The 14,962-nt window shown below is 36.5% G+C and overlaps 1 protein-coding gene across 2 annotated transcripts in view; it reads right to left on the bottom strand.

Moving 5' to 3' along the window:
• PRKD1 (protein kinase D1) overlaps positions 1 to 14,818 on the bottom strand; it is a 75,355-nt gene extending 60,537 nt beyond the window's left edge. For both annotated transcript variants that reach the window (XM_026849921.1, XM_026849922.1), the window contains exon 1: positions 14,684 to 14,818. In XM_026849921.1, coding sequence (XP_026705722.1) covers positions 14,684 to 14,798 — 115 coding nt within the window. In that variant the 5' untranslated portion in view covers positions 14,799 to 14,818. The remainder of the gene's footprint in view (positions 1 to 14,683) is intronic.
• Between the last annotated feature and the right edge of the window lie 144 nt (positions 14,819 to 14,962).

Genomic DNA, 14,962 nt, shown 5'->3' with positions numbered 1-14,962 from the left:
AACAGTACTTCTTTTCTGACATATATTCGGGTAGTGTAGAATACACTGTTGAGAGGTTAACAACACTACTCGTCTGATGGGCAAGTTATTCCAAGTGGGTTCCTTTTTTTTTTTTTTTTCATTACACTCCTTTACATTTAGAGATTTCATTTACATCTGTTCTCCATTCAAGACTCACTAGTATCCATTAACAAATACACTGATAAAAATGTTTGGTCAAGCATGTACTGGTCAAAGAAACTGTCGAACAAATGTATCAAATAAAAACCTGTATGACAAACCAAAGAAAGAGTTTTCTCCTTAGCCTGGACAAGGCTTCTTCCCCATTACATGCTGTAGCTAGTGAAAATTAAGTGGGAGAGGAAGTTATTTGATGGAAGGGAATGGAGTCTGGTGACGAAAAGAGAAATCTTCAAGTTTTGGCAGTTTTATGATTAGACTCTGTATTAGTAGCAGCAGCAACTGAAAGAATATGAATAACTGAGAAAAGGAGAAAGAAAATTTAACTGAAGTTCCTACATACTCAAAAAAGACAATTTAAAATTTTTAGATGTGAAAAAGATTTTTTTAATATACAACTTCAAGTGAACCTGTAACAGTGGGCTCCAAAGGGGGATGCACACAGCCCTGAGTGTGCACAAGACAAACCATTAGGGTGCAAGAAAAAAAATACTGGAACTTCAGCAACACATGTAAATTAGAAATAAATATGAATAAATATAAGGAGTTCCAGACAGTAAGTCAGCTTCATTAGGGGCCCAATTTAAATGCCTCTATGCAAACACACACAGCACAGGGAACAAACAATAGGAGCTAGAGACATGCACACACCTGCAGGGCTACGATCTTACCGGCATCACTGAGACACGGTGGGATGGCTCCTATGACTGGTGTGTTGGAATGGAAGGATACAGGCTCTTTATGAAGAACAGGCAGGGGAGATGAGGATGGGGTGTCACCCTCCACATCAGTGACCAGATGGAGTGCCAGGAGCTCTGCCTGGGGGTGGATGAGGAGATGACCAAGAGTTTATGGGTCAGGATTAAAGGGAAGACAACGACAGGAGATGCTAGGGTGGGAGGCTGCTACAGGCCACCTGACCATGAATACTGAGCAGATAAGGCTCTCTACAGACAGATGGGAACAGCCTCATGTTCAGAAGCCTTGGTCCACATGTGGGACTTCAACTACAACGCTCTCTGTTGAGGGACAACAATGCAGCACGTAAGTAATCCAGGTGGTTCCTGGAATGGATTAATCGTAACTCCCTTCTCCAAGTGATAGAGGACCCAACAAGGAGAGCTGCTAAGCTGGACCTTGTTCTCACTAATAAGGAGGGACTGGTGAGGAATGTGAAACTCAAGGGCAGGCTTGGCTTCAGTGGCCATGGTATGGTGGAATTCAAAATCCTTAGGGCAGCAAGGAGGGAATACAGCAAGCTTCAGGGGAGCAGATTTTGGCCTCTTCAGGGATCTGCTTGGCAAAGTAGCATGGGATAAAGCCCTGGGGGGAAGAGAGGCCCAGAGAAGCTGGTTGGTATTCAACGTTCACCTCCTCCATGCTCAGGAGTGATGCACCCCAACAAAGAGGAAGTCAGGCAAAACACCAGGAGGCCTGCATGGATGAACAAGGAACTCCTGGACAAGCTCAAACACAAAAAGGAAGACTACAGAGGATAGAAACAATGAAGGATATCCTGGTAGGAATACAGAGAAATTGTCCAAGCAGCAAGGGATCACATTAGGAAAGATAAAGCCCTGATGAAATTATATCTGGCCAGGAACATCAAGGGAAGCAAGAAAAGTTTCTATAGGTATGTCAGAGATAAAAGGAAGACTAGGGAACCTGTGAGCCCTCTCTAGAAGGGAATGGGAAATCTGTTTACCCAGGACATGGAGAAGCCTGAGGTACTCAATGACATTTTTGCCTCAGTCTTCATCAGCAAGTGTTCCAGTCATACTGCCCAAGTTGCAGAAGGCAAAGACAGGGACTGGGAGAATGAAGAACCACCCACTGTAGGAAAACATCAGGCTTGAGACCATCCAAGGAACCTGAAGGTGCACAGAATCACAGCATCGTCTAGGTTGGAAAAGACCTTAAAGATCATCTAGTCCAACCATTGACCTAAAACTGACAATTCCCAACTACACCATATCCCTCAGCACTATGTCAACCTGACTCTTAAACACCTCCAGGGATGGGTAGTCCACCACCGCCCTGGGCAGCCCATTCCAACACCCAACAACCCAACATCAAACAAAGAAATGCTTCCTAATGTCCAGTCTAAACCTTCCCTGTCGCAACTTGAAGCCATTACCTCTTCTCCTGTCACTTGTTACTTGGTTAAGGGAGACATCCCCAGCTCTCTGCAACCTATTGCAGTAGCTGTAGAGGGTGATGAGGTCTCCCCTCAGCCTCCTCTTCTCCAGACTAAACCCCCCCAGTTCCCTCAGCCGCTCCCCGTACGACCTGTGCTCCAGACCCTGCACCAGCTCCGTTGCCCTTCTCTGGACACGCTCGAGTCATTCAATGTCCTTTTTGGAGTGAGGGGCCCAAAACTGAACACAGGAATCGAGGGGCGGCCTCCCCAGTGCCAAGTACAGGGGTCAGATCCCTTCCCCGTCCCTGCTGGCCACGCTATTGCTGACACAAGCCAGGATGCCATTGGCCTTCTTGGCCACCTGGACACACTGCTGCCTATCCATGAACTCAGTAAAATTGATAATATCTAAAACCTTTCAAAGAAGGGTAAATGTGATGTGTATCATATTAAGAAAATTGAGTTAAAAAAGGAGAAAAATTACCTCACTAAAATTTTTTTGAAGTTCAGATGTTTTAATATATATACCTACCATATAACATAAAACGAACACCAAGAATTAATTAGGTCTACTTTAAATATGATAGGCATATTTTTAATGCATTAACTGCAGTGAATGTAACTGTGATGAACTGTAATCAACTTCAATCCTGCCTTTCTCTGAAAGGTGAATATACAGTTTATTGATACATAATAATTAAAAATCATGTAACTGCTTATTCTACCTTAATCATAACAACACAGAAAATTTGCAGGCATTGAGATTATTACTGTTAAACTGATGTAACTTGAAAAATGTTTATTTTCAGTGAGATCTTATGGTAAGAATACAAAAGTGTAGAATTACGGGATCAGTCCAAAATCTACAAAGTCTGGAATCCTGTCTTTCAAAGAGGTGTTCCCAAAGCAGCAGCGGCATCTGTTGCTATTTCCCCAGACCACCACCTCAGATGTCCATGTTTTGCAGCAAAAGCATTCTCAGAAGCACAGAGTATGTCACAACGACAGATGATACAAGGGCAGTAACACTACAAGTGTGTTCTGTTTTGTCTCTATTCCTTTCCTAAGAATTCCAAGACTTATATTTGCTTTTCTTGACTGGTAGTGAGCACTGAGATGACACTTTCATATTATAAGTTGAACTTCTCAATTTTTGGTATTATCAACTAACTCAAGCCCCTTGCTACAGAGATAAAAATCAAGAAATTCCTCTGATGCTTTATATTGATCTATACTGAATTTCATCTGGAGTGACACTGACACTTTGCCAGCGATGCTTTCCAGATCATTTATGAATGTATTTAACAGCACAGACCGAAGAACCTCTTCTAGCTATCTGCTTCCACTGAGAAAACAGCATGTATATGTACAGTTTGTTTCCCGAGTCATAAATAGTTACTAATCCCTTTGAGCATCTATCATCTTCTTCATGAAAGCACAGTTTCTTCATGAGCCTTTGGAAAAGAAAGTGTTTGTATGACTTCTGGAAAACCAAGTATGCTATTTCAACTGAACAGAAAACTTGCTGTTTCCATTAAACAGCTCACAGATAAATTGAAAACGTACTGTCTTCCCAAACTGGACAGTTAGAGCTGTACAATGTAGGGTATGTGATCTATTTAGCTTGCAATGGAACAGTGACTTCTCATAAAAAGGACCTGTCCTGACAGAAGAATTTGTGTAGCTTCTCTCAAGTAAAATTCATCTTCCCTACCAACAGTATTTTTTCCAACATTTAGTTTAGGGTTTTTTATAAATAAAAAATGACATTGTTTATGATTACCAAGTACTGAAGCTTTAAAATGACATCTAAATTCCTGACATCAGTGAGAAATTAGTATTAGAGTTGAAAAAGCTTACTTAAAACTGTAAAGGTGATTTTATTATTTATTATTATATAAGAAATACACTGCTTGTTTTCTTGCAATTCATGTTCACAAAAACGTGTAATTATTTCAGATTTTCTGCTGCTGAAATAAACATTAAATACTAAAAATTTATAGAAAGACCCAAGGAAGAAAAACTGGCATGGCCTGTATTTCTGCAAGAGTGCTAGAAGTAAAGTTGACACATTAACTGCTTCTAACATCTGCCTGTTGCATATCATTTTACTCAGTGTGTACTGTTGATGATGCAGTCAGAGAATACAAGGAAGTGATGATGATGGGATAGCTTTTTTTATTTTTCGCCTATTTATACCTATTCCCTCCTGCAGCGGAAAGAAAAGAATGGTAAGGTAAGAAGGGAGGGGGAGTTCAGAAGATTCTGCTGATGCAGAAAAAAAAATAGTAATTGTAAAGCCTCTATGCAGAATTATAACAATTACAAGCTGAAGAAAAGACAATGAGGCAAAACATAAACAACAAAGAAAAGAATCTTCTAGTCCTAAGAACTTCAAACACAGTCATCTGTCTGAAATTCATGATCCAAGAATGATGTAGGCTAATGAAGAGTGAGGGATACAAAATCACTCTACTTTAACCTAATCAGTAGTGAGCCTTACTTCTACAGAAACAAGAAAGATGACAGTTAGAGACAATTAGAAGGAGATGGAGGAAGAATAATTTTAACAGATACCATTTGGACAGGATAAAGATAGAAAGACACAAGAAAAAGAGGGTGTTAATACAGCCATGAAGACACTAAGTGAACGATGCTTTTTCAATCACAACAAAGCAAAGTTGTCAACTATGGCCAACTATATAAGTAATACAGAATTATGTTCAAAGATATAACATCATAATGTTTATCTCAAGGAGCTGGCAGTTTGGACTAACATTACAATCCAGCTGATATATGGCATTTGCTATAATTGTATAGTTATCCACAGCTTTTATCCCGTTCAATATATTTCATCATATACAAGACAGTATAAACTGTACTGAATACAAAGACAACGTCCGCATCTAATGATCAGATGGTGTACCATCAATGTGATATTAAAACAGAAACAGCTTCTTAACAAAATCAGTGGATCCATTCCCACCCTCATCAGCTCAGTAAGGGGACGTAAAATAGCTGATATTTTACTTTCTTGCTTCAGGAAACCTGTCAATTTGAGCACAGCTGCTCACAGCAAGCAGATGAAGTACATTCCACTAATTCACACAAGATGTTAACATTTCATCATCTGCCTTCCAGTGGCTGGCAAAGATCTCTTACATCCCAATGTAATTTTGCCCCAGTAAAAACAGATAGGTTTTTTTATAGGCAAACTCATATTAAAACCATAAATATACTTTTTCCCCCCTCTATATAACATGAAAAGACAGGGCAAGTTTACGCCGCAGTTTTTAATAAATTCTCAGGAACCAGGTGTAGCATAGGACATAAACTTTGCTGACAAGAACAAAAGTCTGAAGGCATCTAAAGTAATTCTTTCCTTGAAGGCCCTGAAAAGCAGAACTCAAAAAGAATCAAGAGTATAGAAGTACAGAGCCACAGTAGCTCTCATTTGTCATCTTGCTGAATAGTCTGTGTTCCACTTAAGGGAAAATAGGCAAATACAGTTTTATCTGAAAAAGGTCACAAAAACACAGCTGAAGTAGTGGCAGTTGCATATACAGACAGCTTGAAATAATATCACAACCTTTATTTTAGAAAGAGGTTAACTCATTTACAATCCAATTCTCAAGTAATAACTTAATGTAAAAACTTCTTAAAACAGTTAACTTCTCCAGAAAGAAGGGGTATGAAGGGCTGTACCTCTCAATCTTTAATATGTCTTTATTGGCATTAACAAATGGCAGTTGAAATAAGTAGTTTTCAAAGACTGGTCAAAGAATACTAAACAGCTTCAAAAATCAGGAGTTAAGCTTAAAGAAGCCAAGTTTATCAGAACAAACATATTCAATTCTGTTCAAATCTACCGTGAATATTTCATTATGTTATGCTGGTGATTTGCACTTGCATCCTTTATTTCATGACTGGAACATGAGTTATCTTTTCACAGATCCTGTTGAAGCTTGTAGCAAATACTACTTAAATCACATCAAGACTGAAGAACACTTTTCAACTTAAGCTCACCTTACATAAATTTACTTCCTTTTCTTGAGCAAACAGTAAGACTGCATTTTAGAGAGACACCTATAACGGTGCAACCTTTGGTTTCTCTTCCTTTCAGGGTTTATGAAAGACTGGCTGCTCTTTTATAGCCATCTTTGATAATAACCAACTTCTGTGCCTTGCTTCCTGGGTTGGGCTGTCTACTACTTTTTCAGAGTAATCTAATTAAAAGGAACCCTTCCTACAAATACAAATTGATAAAATCACCTCTCCAAAGATTTGGACACTTTTCCATTCTGAAATACAATTTAATTAAGTAAATGCCAGATTCGATGAACACATTAGTAAAGAATTCCACAGCACTAGTAGAGGACTTTCCTCTTTTGTGCATCAGGAGACCAGATGAACTTTTCCAATATTTTGAATAGAAAATGCATAGCTAAGAAAACAGTAACACAGCAAGCAAGACATTACTGACAGAATGGTATTAGTGACACCTTTCAATGAATGCCCAAGAGTGCACCCTAATAAGCCAACTGGATTCAACATACAAATTCGTGGGTCTAATACATTTCTCAAGTGTCCCCATATCTCCTATACAAACACTATCAGAATCTCATGTAGTCAACTGAAACAAAGTGTTCAAGCAGGTAAAATTTTTGAAATACATAAAAGGAAGACAACAATTTAAGAGGCAAAAATAAAACTGTATTTATGAGGGCTACTAATGTTCATAACGAAAGTTCCTTTTTCCTCTTTTAATGTGCAGCTGACTGAATCTGTAACTCAACATGCCCTTTTGCTTCCACTCTCATAGTAATGCCTGAACCTTCACTTCTGAAATGCCAGAATCTATATTGACACTAATGACAATTCATTTGGCTGACTGCAATAGCCTGTGCTTATCTCCTCTGGACCCGTCAGCAGACAGACGCATAACATTTGTTCAGTGAGTTACGCGATTCTTACACTTCAGTTAAAATTGGTGCATAATACACCAATGCAAAATACAAGTAATGTTCATTATGAATATAAAAGCACAGCAGGTGCTGCATTATGAGCTGATTAAATTTCCTGTGTTTTACCAGAAACCTCTAGCTCTACCACAAACTGTTTCACTTGTACAACATTCACAGGTACCATTTTCTTCCCTAAAATGGATTAAAGTGCTTCAGCTACAATGAGCAACTTCCTCATCCATAAATTTTTCTCGATAAATTTTAATTTCTAAAGAACTTGCAATATGAACTCTAAACTAGAAGATAATTGTATTTATTATTCCTTAAAGTGCCAAGAAAATAATTACGATAAGAAAAATAAATTAGAAAATGCATATAAACGGACTGTATAACACCATAGTACTAGGACTGACAGTTCAGCTTTCTTTACCCTGACCAGTATCGACATGTGCAATAAAAAATGAATGCAGTAGATCAGTACAGCTTTTGACATCAGATATCAGTGCCTCAGGGGATGTCTACCCATAGCACACAGAGTTTTCAGCAGCAAAGCTGTAGCAATAACACTATTGCCTCTTTCAGACATGCCGTTCAAAAATAATGGCAATAACATACCTTGAATTTACAGAACTTTAGGATGCATTTTCTGTTTAGATGTTTGTAATGTAGGCTAGAACTAAAACAACTAGTTCAACGTAAGCATATTGCATTTCTTTCATCCTTCCCACTGCTCTGTTCAATATCATCCACTGTAGTGCTCCTTGACAATGTGTCCTGTTTTCAGAGGGTTTTTTGGTCCCTTCAAAATATATTTTCAAGGCATATCCGAAACATTAACTATCACAAAAAACCCCCTCATATGACCCTGTATTTAGGTAGAGTTTTTGTTTTGTTTTTTTAAATTGAAAAGGAAAAATAACCCATCTTCAGCTAATTTGTGATGCGATATTGCCAAAATCTATAATAATTTGAAACTGTCTGGATATTTTTTAATAAAAAACTGCCTGCATTTGTTTGAATACTTCTCTGAACATTACTGACTATTTATATAGTTCGTTCTCTTTGTCAGTGTTGTAGAACTGGGAATACTTAATCATTGTGGAAATGAATTACTGCATTTAGTTAAGGTTCATCTGTGGGAGGACACTGATGCTGTGTTTATGGAGAAAACATATTTAATTTCTTAAATAACTTGAGACATCTGACCGAAGGTTTTCATTTGCCATAGTGTAATCATCAGCCAGCACATGACATGTTACAAGATTCATTTGCTGTCCTTTGCATTTAGGTAGCAATAAAATCTTCTGAGCATAGTGTTGTCTAGTGAAAAATACTGAACTATGCAGCAGACGAGTCTAAATCCAGAAATTTCTGCAATGTTAAAGTTCATGAGTAATTTGGGGAAAAAAAAATCCCCACTCTTTAATATTAGAATAGGTACTGCATGGATGATTTTTATGCTTATGGTAGCATTTAGGAGCTGATATTACAGCATGTCAATATAGAAAATATGTCTTAGCAATCAGTCTTCACAGAAAACTCCTGCAGCAGGACAGGAGGAAGAATGAAAATAGACACAAGCTGATGAAAGCTGGGATTCCAGCTTCAGGAAATCACACTGAGGAATGTGATATGACAATGCAGCTGAAAAGGTGCAAACAACTGACTCACCCCTTTTCTTGGGTTTCAACTGTTAAACTCCTTGACATATCCCCAACTGATGACTAAGTGGCCTCCACTCCACCTCTTCTGGCAAACCTCATGTTGCTGTCAAGGTTTCATAATGAGATCTCTTTACATAGCTAGATAGGTAATAATTTTTTTTGTTTGGTTTTTCTTTAAAAGCTGATTTCAGTATTTTATTAAGAAACAGCAGTTGGTCTAAGAAGCAGCTTGCATCAATTAACTACATCACTTTAAAACCTTCATACGTTCAACTGTACTAACAGAAAGGCATTTATGTGTGGTAATTTACAAAGACAAGTTGCATGAAGAGGTATGAGGAATGAAATTATATTTCTTGCTGAGCTCATATCATTGTAATTGGGGAGGGAAAAAAAAGGCCCCAACTCCAGAACTACATGAACTAGATACTTAACCAGTGGTTCTCCATGAAGACCCATGTAATTTCTGGATTATCAAAATAGTACCAGAAGAAAACACTTGTCTTTTTTGGAGAAAAAGAGGGAAGGAGATTGCTAAATAAAGTTTATTAGCCTATAAGAGGAGCTGTGACATCTTACATTTTCTTTCCCAGTACCTTAGTTAAGTAATAAGCAATAGAACTGTTTCCTTCAGAGCTCAAATTTGGATAAACTTTTAATGTATTCATTGCTTGAAATAACAAAATCACAAAATTCCTACATTATGTAAGAACCTTACATTCTTACATGCCAGTGTATATGAAAATAAACACCCATTTGCATTTACAGAATAGTGTTCAAACATGCATTATGCATTTCTTGAGGATCTAAAGGTCAGAAAGTAAGAGAAAACAAAATTTTCTGATTGCACATACTATTTCAACAAGTACTGATACTGGATATAAAAAATTAAGATTAATATATTTTAATTAAAAACATTTTGTCGTAGATTGATAGATCTGCTATTAAACACTTATTTAATCTGATACTAAAATATTAAAATAGGTTGGGACAAGAAAATGAAATAATTTAAATAGTTTCCTGACTGCTTTAGTCCATTCTATCTGAATGCTGTTTCTAATATTTATAAACTGTTACCTGCTGTAAAATCCTTGGCATCTGTTTAGGACATGTGCAAGAAATGTCATTTTTATGTGAAGTTCTAATAGCTTGTAGAAGATTTTATACAGTGATATTCTGAAACTCCTAAAGGATCACTGGCATATGTGGTAGGCATATAGTTAAAAGAATCTAAAAAGTGCTACAAATAACTTCAAAAAAACCCATAGGCATTCTTGTCAAAGAAGTGTGTTTATTTGTTGCAAAAAGACTGGAACATTAAAGCACTAGTAGCCAGAAGAGCTAGAGGTATATTTTGGTCATCTGTGGTGATATGATGACTTGATAAAGATTAACTGAAATCATCCTTACAAAAACAATTTATGGAATAAAAATGTGGAAAAGCCGTTGTTGAAGAATATGAATTCTCTTTCTCAGTACAGGAGTAAAAAATGTAACTAATAACATACATAAATCAGCTTTCTTACTCACGTGGGCATGCCCACCAAAGCAGAATAGTTCAAGAGCAGAACACTGACTCACAAAAGAACTCAGGTAATAGGGGAGAATAAAGAAAGGGAAGAACAATATAAAAGGAAAACTAATATTTACATGTGTTACCACACAGACCTACTTAAAGCACCTGAGGTGCATGCTTGTAACCTCTTTTCAGTCCCATTTCACCATATTGTGCTACGATAATTTCCACAAGATTAACAGAGAATACCATTTGTTTAAATATGACAGAACAGTAAACTTCACCTTCTTAACTAAAGCAGCAAAAGGAAGAGGAGGGAAAATGTGGTCCCATTACTGAATGGGACAGACAACTGTCTGGGAAAAGGCCAAGGTACTCGGTGCCTTCTTGGCCTCTGTCTTTACTGGCAAGACCAGCCTTCAGGAATCCCATATCCCTGAGACCAAAGGAAAAGTCTTGAGCAAAGATGACTTACCCTCAGCAGAGGACAATCAGATTAAGGCACATTTAAGCAAACTGGACATACATAAATCCACTGGGCCTGACAGGTCACACCTGTAAATGCTGATGAATGTCACTGCACAGTCCAGTTCTGTACTGTGTCCAGCTTTGGTCTCCCTAGTCCAGAAGAGAAATGGACTTAATCTAAATATTAATCTAATCTAAATCATAATCTAAAAGTAAACAGGTTTGCACCTTTTGCAAAGGGTCAGCGAATATTTCTGGTATGCACTATCAAACATACTGGATGAATACTGTGTGAACTTGCTGATTTGATGGCAATATCATTACTTAGGGCATAATTTTTTAGGTACTCTGTACTGTTCTAAATCTATTGCCACTGAAGCTAGTTTAAAATAAGTGATTTTGAAAAGAATACTTTGTCAGCTTTGCTAATATAAAATACTATAAATACAGATTTATTTCCATAAGAACTAGAGAACAATTTTTCATGGCTAAGAAAGGAAAGGCTCAAGGTAGACTTCTAAATCTTTTCGCAGAGAAGAGAAAAATGATTACTTCAATTGTTCAGTAAAAACATGAAACCAAATTCATAGTCTTTGGGCCATATGGAATAAAGAAACCAGTATACCTTACCAGAAGAGTTAAGATTCTTCAAGCCTGGCTTGTAAGTAAAAAAAGCCACTTTATTTTTGTGAGGGCATGAGTGATGGCTCTAGTGAAAATTACATAAATTAAGCACTCTCAAAATAACACCTGAAACAACTTTTAGCACTAGACTGGTGGTTGGTCAAAGAGAGAGTAATACTTCTCCCTTATATTTTACAGAAGTAGCTTTAGATATAGTGTGGGGAGGGAGAAGATGGGACAGGGCAGGACACAAAACTCAGGACACAAAACTCAGAAACTAAACAAAACAAAGAGGCAGGAAGAAACTAATTCTATTAGTAACTACTGCTAATAGATAAATGATAAATAATATGAAGAGTGATGTAACTGAAGCAAGAATTATTCTCAGGGATTAGAATTATTAATCACTTTAAGTGAAAAAAAGTTAATGAAATCAAGCATTAAAGACTCAGAAACACTATGATTATGCAGGTTTGATCACATCCTAATGCCTGTAAAATTACAAAATGATATGTAAAAAATTTAACATTATACTCAGTTCTCAATATATCATCATATTACATATGTGTTCTGCGTTGTAAATTTATTCAAGATAAAATTATTTTTTCATCTGTGAACTTCCTCCATTACAATGACTCTCTATAAAATTTGGAAACTCTAAATTCTCTCTTTTTTTTTTTAATCCATCGTGGCAGATGGCTACAGTTCCACGACTTTTGATAAAATTGATCCAGTCAGGGAACTGCAAAAGGGAATTAGTCCATCACAAAACCAACATGAATCAGTAACAACGTAACAAACAAGATAAATTTCTTTAATGAATTCATCATAAATAAAATAATATAGTCAACAACTATATAACAGAATTAAATAGGAAGTGTCTAACAGTGCACTTTCAGGATTTACCTTTAGCTAAAATTTGGTTACTAGAACACAGTACAACGCTAAATTGTGATTCTAAAATTTCGAAGCCTTCAGCCAGCAACGTATACTCTAAACTGGAGGGTGAGAGGAAAAATTATATGGATCCCACACTTTCACACAATTCTGGTTTAATAATCTTTCTCTAAATATTGCAGAGTTGCTTACACTTGATCATTTTTGTGGAGAGACGCTTCACCTAAAAAGTAAAACCATAAATCCTCTAATGCTCTTAAACAGTACAGTCCTCCTTTATCACTTGCAAGTACTACATAAAGTGCTGCTCTTGATTTAAACAGCTACTTGCCTAATTTTGGCAAAATAGAAGATATATGGTCTCCATTTCAAAAGCATATAAACACATTGAATAAAGCAGTAAATTCTTTATTGATTTTTTTTCACTGCATCTGATTTACTGATCTGGAGTGATTATCTTCTGTGGGAAATACGAAATACTGATTACTGGTATCTTTTCTAAAGGGAAAAATTTGTTTTCTGATATGGAAAATATGAACAATGACTTACAGGGATTAGTTGTATTATTCCTTATTGTACTTCTTCCTATTCTAATCAAAGACTATGGAATAGGGTCCTAAAAAATAAACCTATATTTAAAAGCTCAGTTGGCTTAAATAATGTGATATAATTCTCAGCTCCACTTTACAGCATCCATTAGGAGTTTGGCTTTCTCTTCACTAAACCTACACTCTTCTGTAGATTCAATTTCTGCTTTTATGAAACATGTGTCTTCCTATTCTTAAGTGCTTTTCCAGACGCTTTAACTGCATCTTCCAACTGCAAAAATAAAGCCCTTCAGACATCTTCTAAATTTTATTTATCAAATACCACCTTTACATCTTTACAGTTCCATCATTCACTGTATTGCATACCCTTGTAAACTTTGCACTGGTCACATACCTCATCCCCTCTTACAGTTAAGCTTTTGACAAGTCCTACTAACAGCTAAGGGCATCCCCAGACTTCCTCTACATTCCATTAACAATTTGTGCTTATTTCCTACTTCAATTAGAATAACACACTCTTTATGGTCAGTCTCCTGGCCAAACATGTTCCTATAATCCATTTGTCATTTCATTGCCTCCAAAATTTGGCCTTTCATTTCATGATTCACTCATACTACATACCTTCTTAATCCCTTCACCTTATAGTCACTATCAAAATGTAACTTTCATTCTCTGGCTTTGCACAGATTTGTATTATCAACTTGTCTCCTCTGACTTTGTATTTCCTAGGCCCTAAAAGTTTTTTTCTTTTGTACCACCTTTTCACCTTCCATCCATACCATCATTTATACCTGTCACACAATCAACAGCCCTGTACAAGAAGCATCCAGCACTCCTCCTGGACAGGTATTCATAAATAATATACATTTGTATAATTTTCTTTGCTTCCCCACCTAGAATTTAGATTTTCCTTTCCCTTTCCTTTCCTAATTTTAAAAATAAATCATGTCAGGAGTCAGAGCAGTCTTGTCAGGCATTGTTACGTAGGGTTTTGAAAAAGAAGTTACTCTCTTTCCAGTGGACATTTTCATGGCACTTTACATAAGGTAAAAAGCTAAAAATCCTTACTTTCAAAAGGAGCCAGGACACTGTTAGCAAGAACGGCCTTGACAATTTCTTCACAGGTAATTATGTACTGACTGCATCAACTAATAGAAAATGTGCACTCTATCCAATTAAATATTAAACAGTTAATACTTCATGCCAGATACGTGAAGAACAATTCTAATTTTCAAGCTACTCTGTTAATTGTTAAAATATCTATTGTATTTTGGTTTGTATTGTATTTTGTTACTTGTTACATCTTGCTCTTACTGTGCTTCTTTGAAAAAGTGTTGTGGTACCACACAGAATTATTTTTTTCCTCTAAAAATGTAGAATATACGTATTTCAAATTGCTTTTTAAAAAATAACCAGTTGCTTAACTAGTAATATGGAGAAAATAAAGTTGTTTAAAAGCATACAGTGCAATAGGAAAAAAAAATAATAGGCATAATATGCCTATATATGTCAGAGAAAGATTTTGACCCAGTGTAGGTCAAAGTCCGTATGAACAAAATTTCCTTTTTTTTTCTTGACTCTTAACTGGGACAAAAATACCGTGGATATTTTCAATTGCAAAAGTACAACAGTAATTTTCATTCAAAAGTACAACTGAATTTTCAATTCAGGTTCTTAGTTACCTGACAAGACAACTTCAACTAGGTCTCCTTCTTGGATATCTGCAGCTGATTTCACCAACTGGAGAATGTTTTCAGAGGTAGGGTCATGACGGAAGAGCAGAATTTTGTCATACATTCCGTAGAAACCACATTCAGGAAACTGCAAATACAAACCCATGAAAATTTACTACACTGTAAAATACAAATAATATATAATTAAATTTTGAGGGCAGACTAGACCATTCCTCAGACTAGTACCAAACAGGATATATACTTTTTCATATGTGACAATATTTATCA

The sequence above is a fragment of the Athene cunicularia genome (genome assembly GCF_003259725.1).
Source record: "Athene cunicularia isolate RWA chromosome 5 unlocalized genomic scaffold, athCun1 chr5_part1, whole genome shotgun sequence".
NCBI classification, from domain to species: domain Eukaryota; kingdom Metazoa; phylum Chordata; class Aves; order Strigiformes; family Strigidae; genus Athene; species Athene cunicularia.
This window is presented reverse-complemented; position numbering and strand designations above follow the sequence as displayed.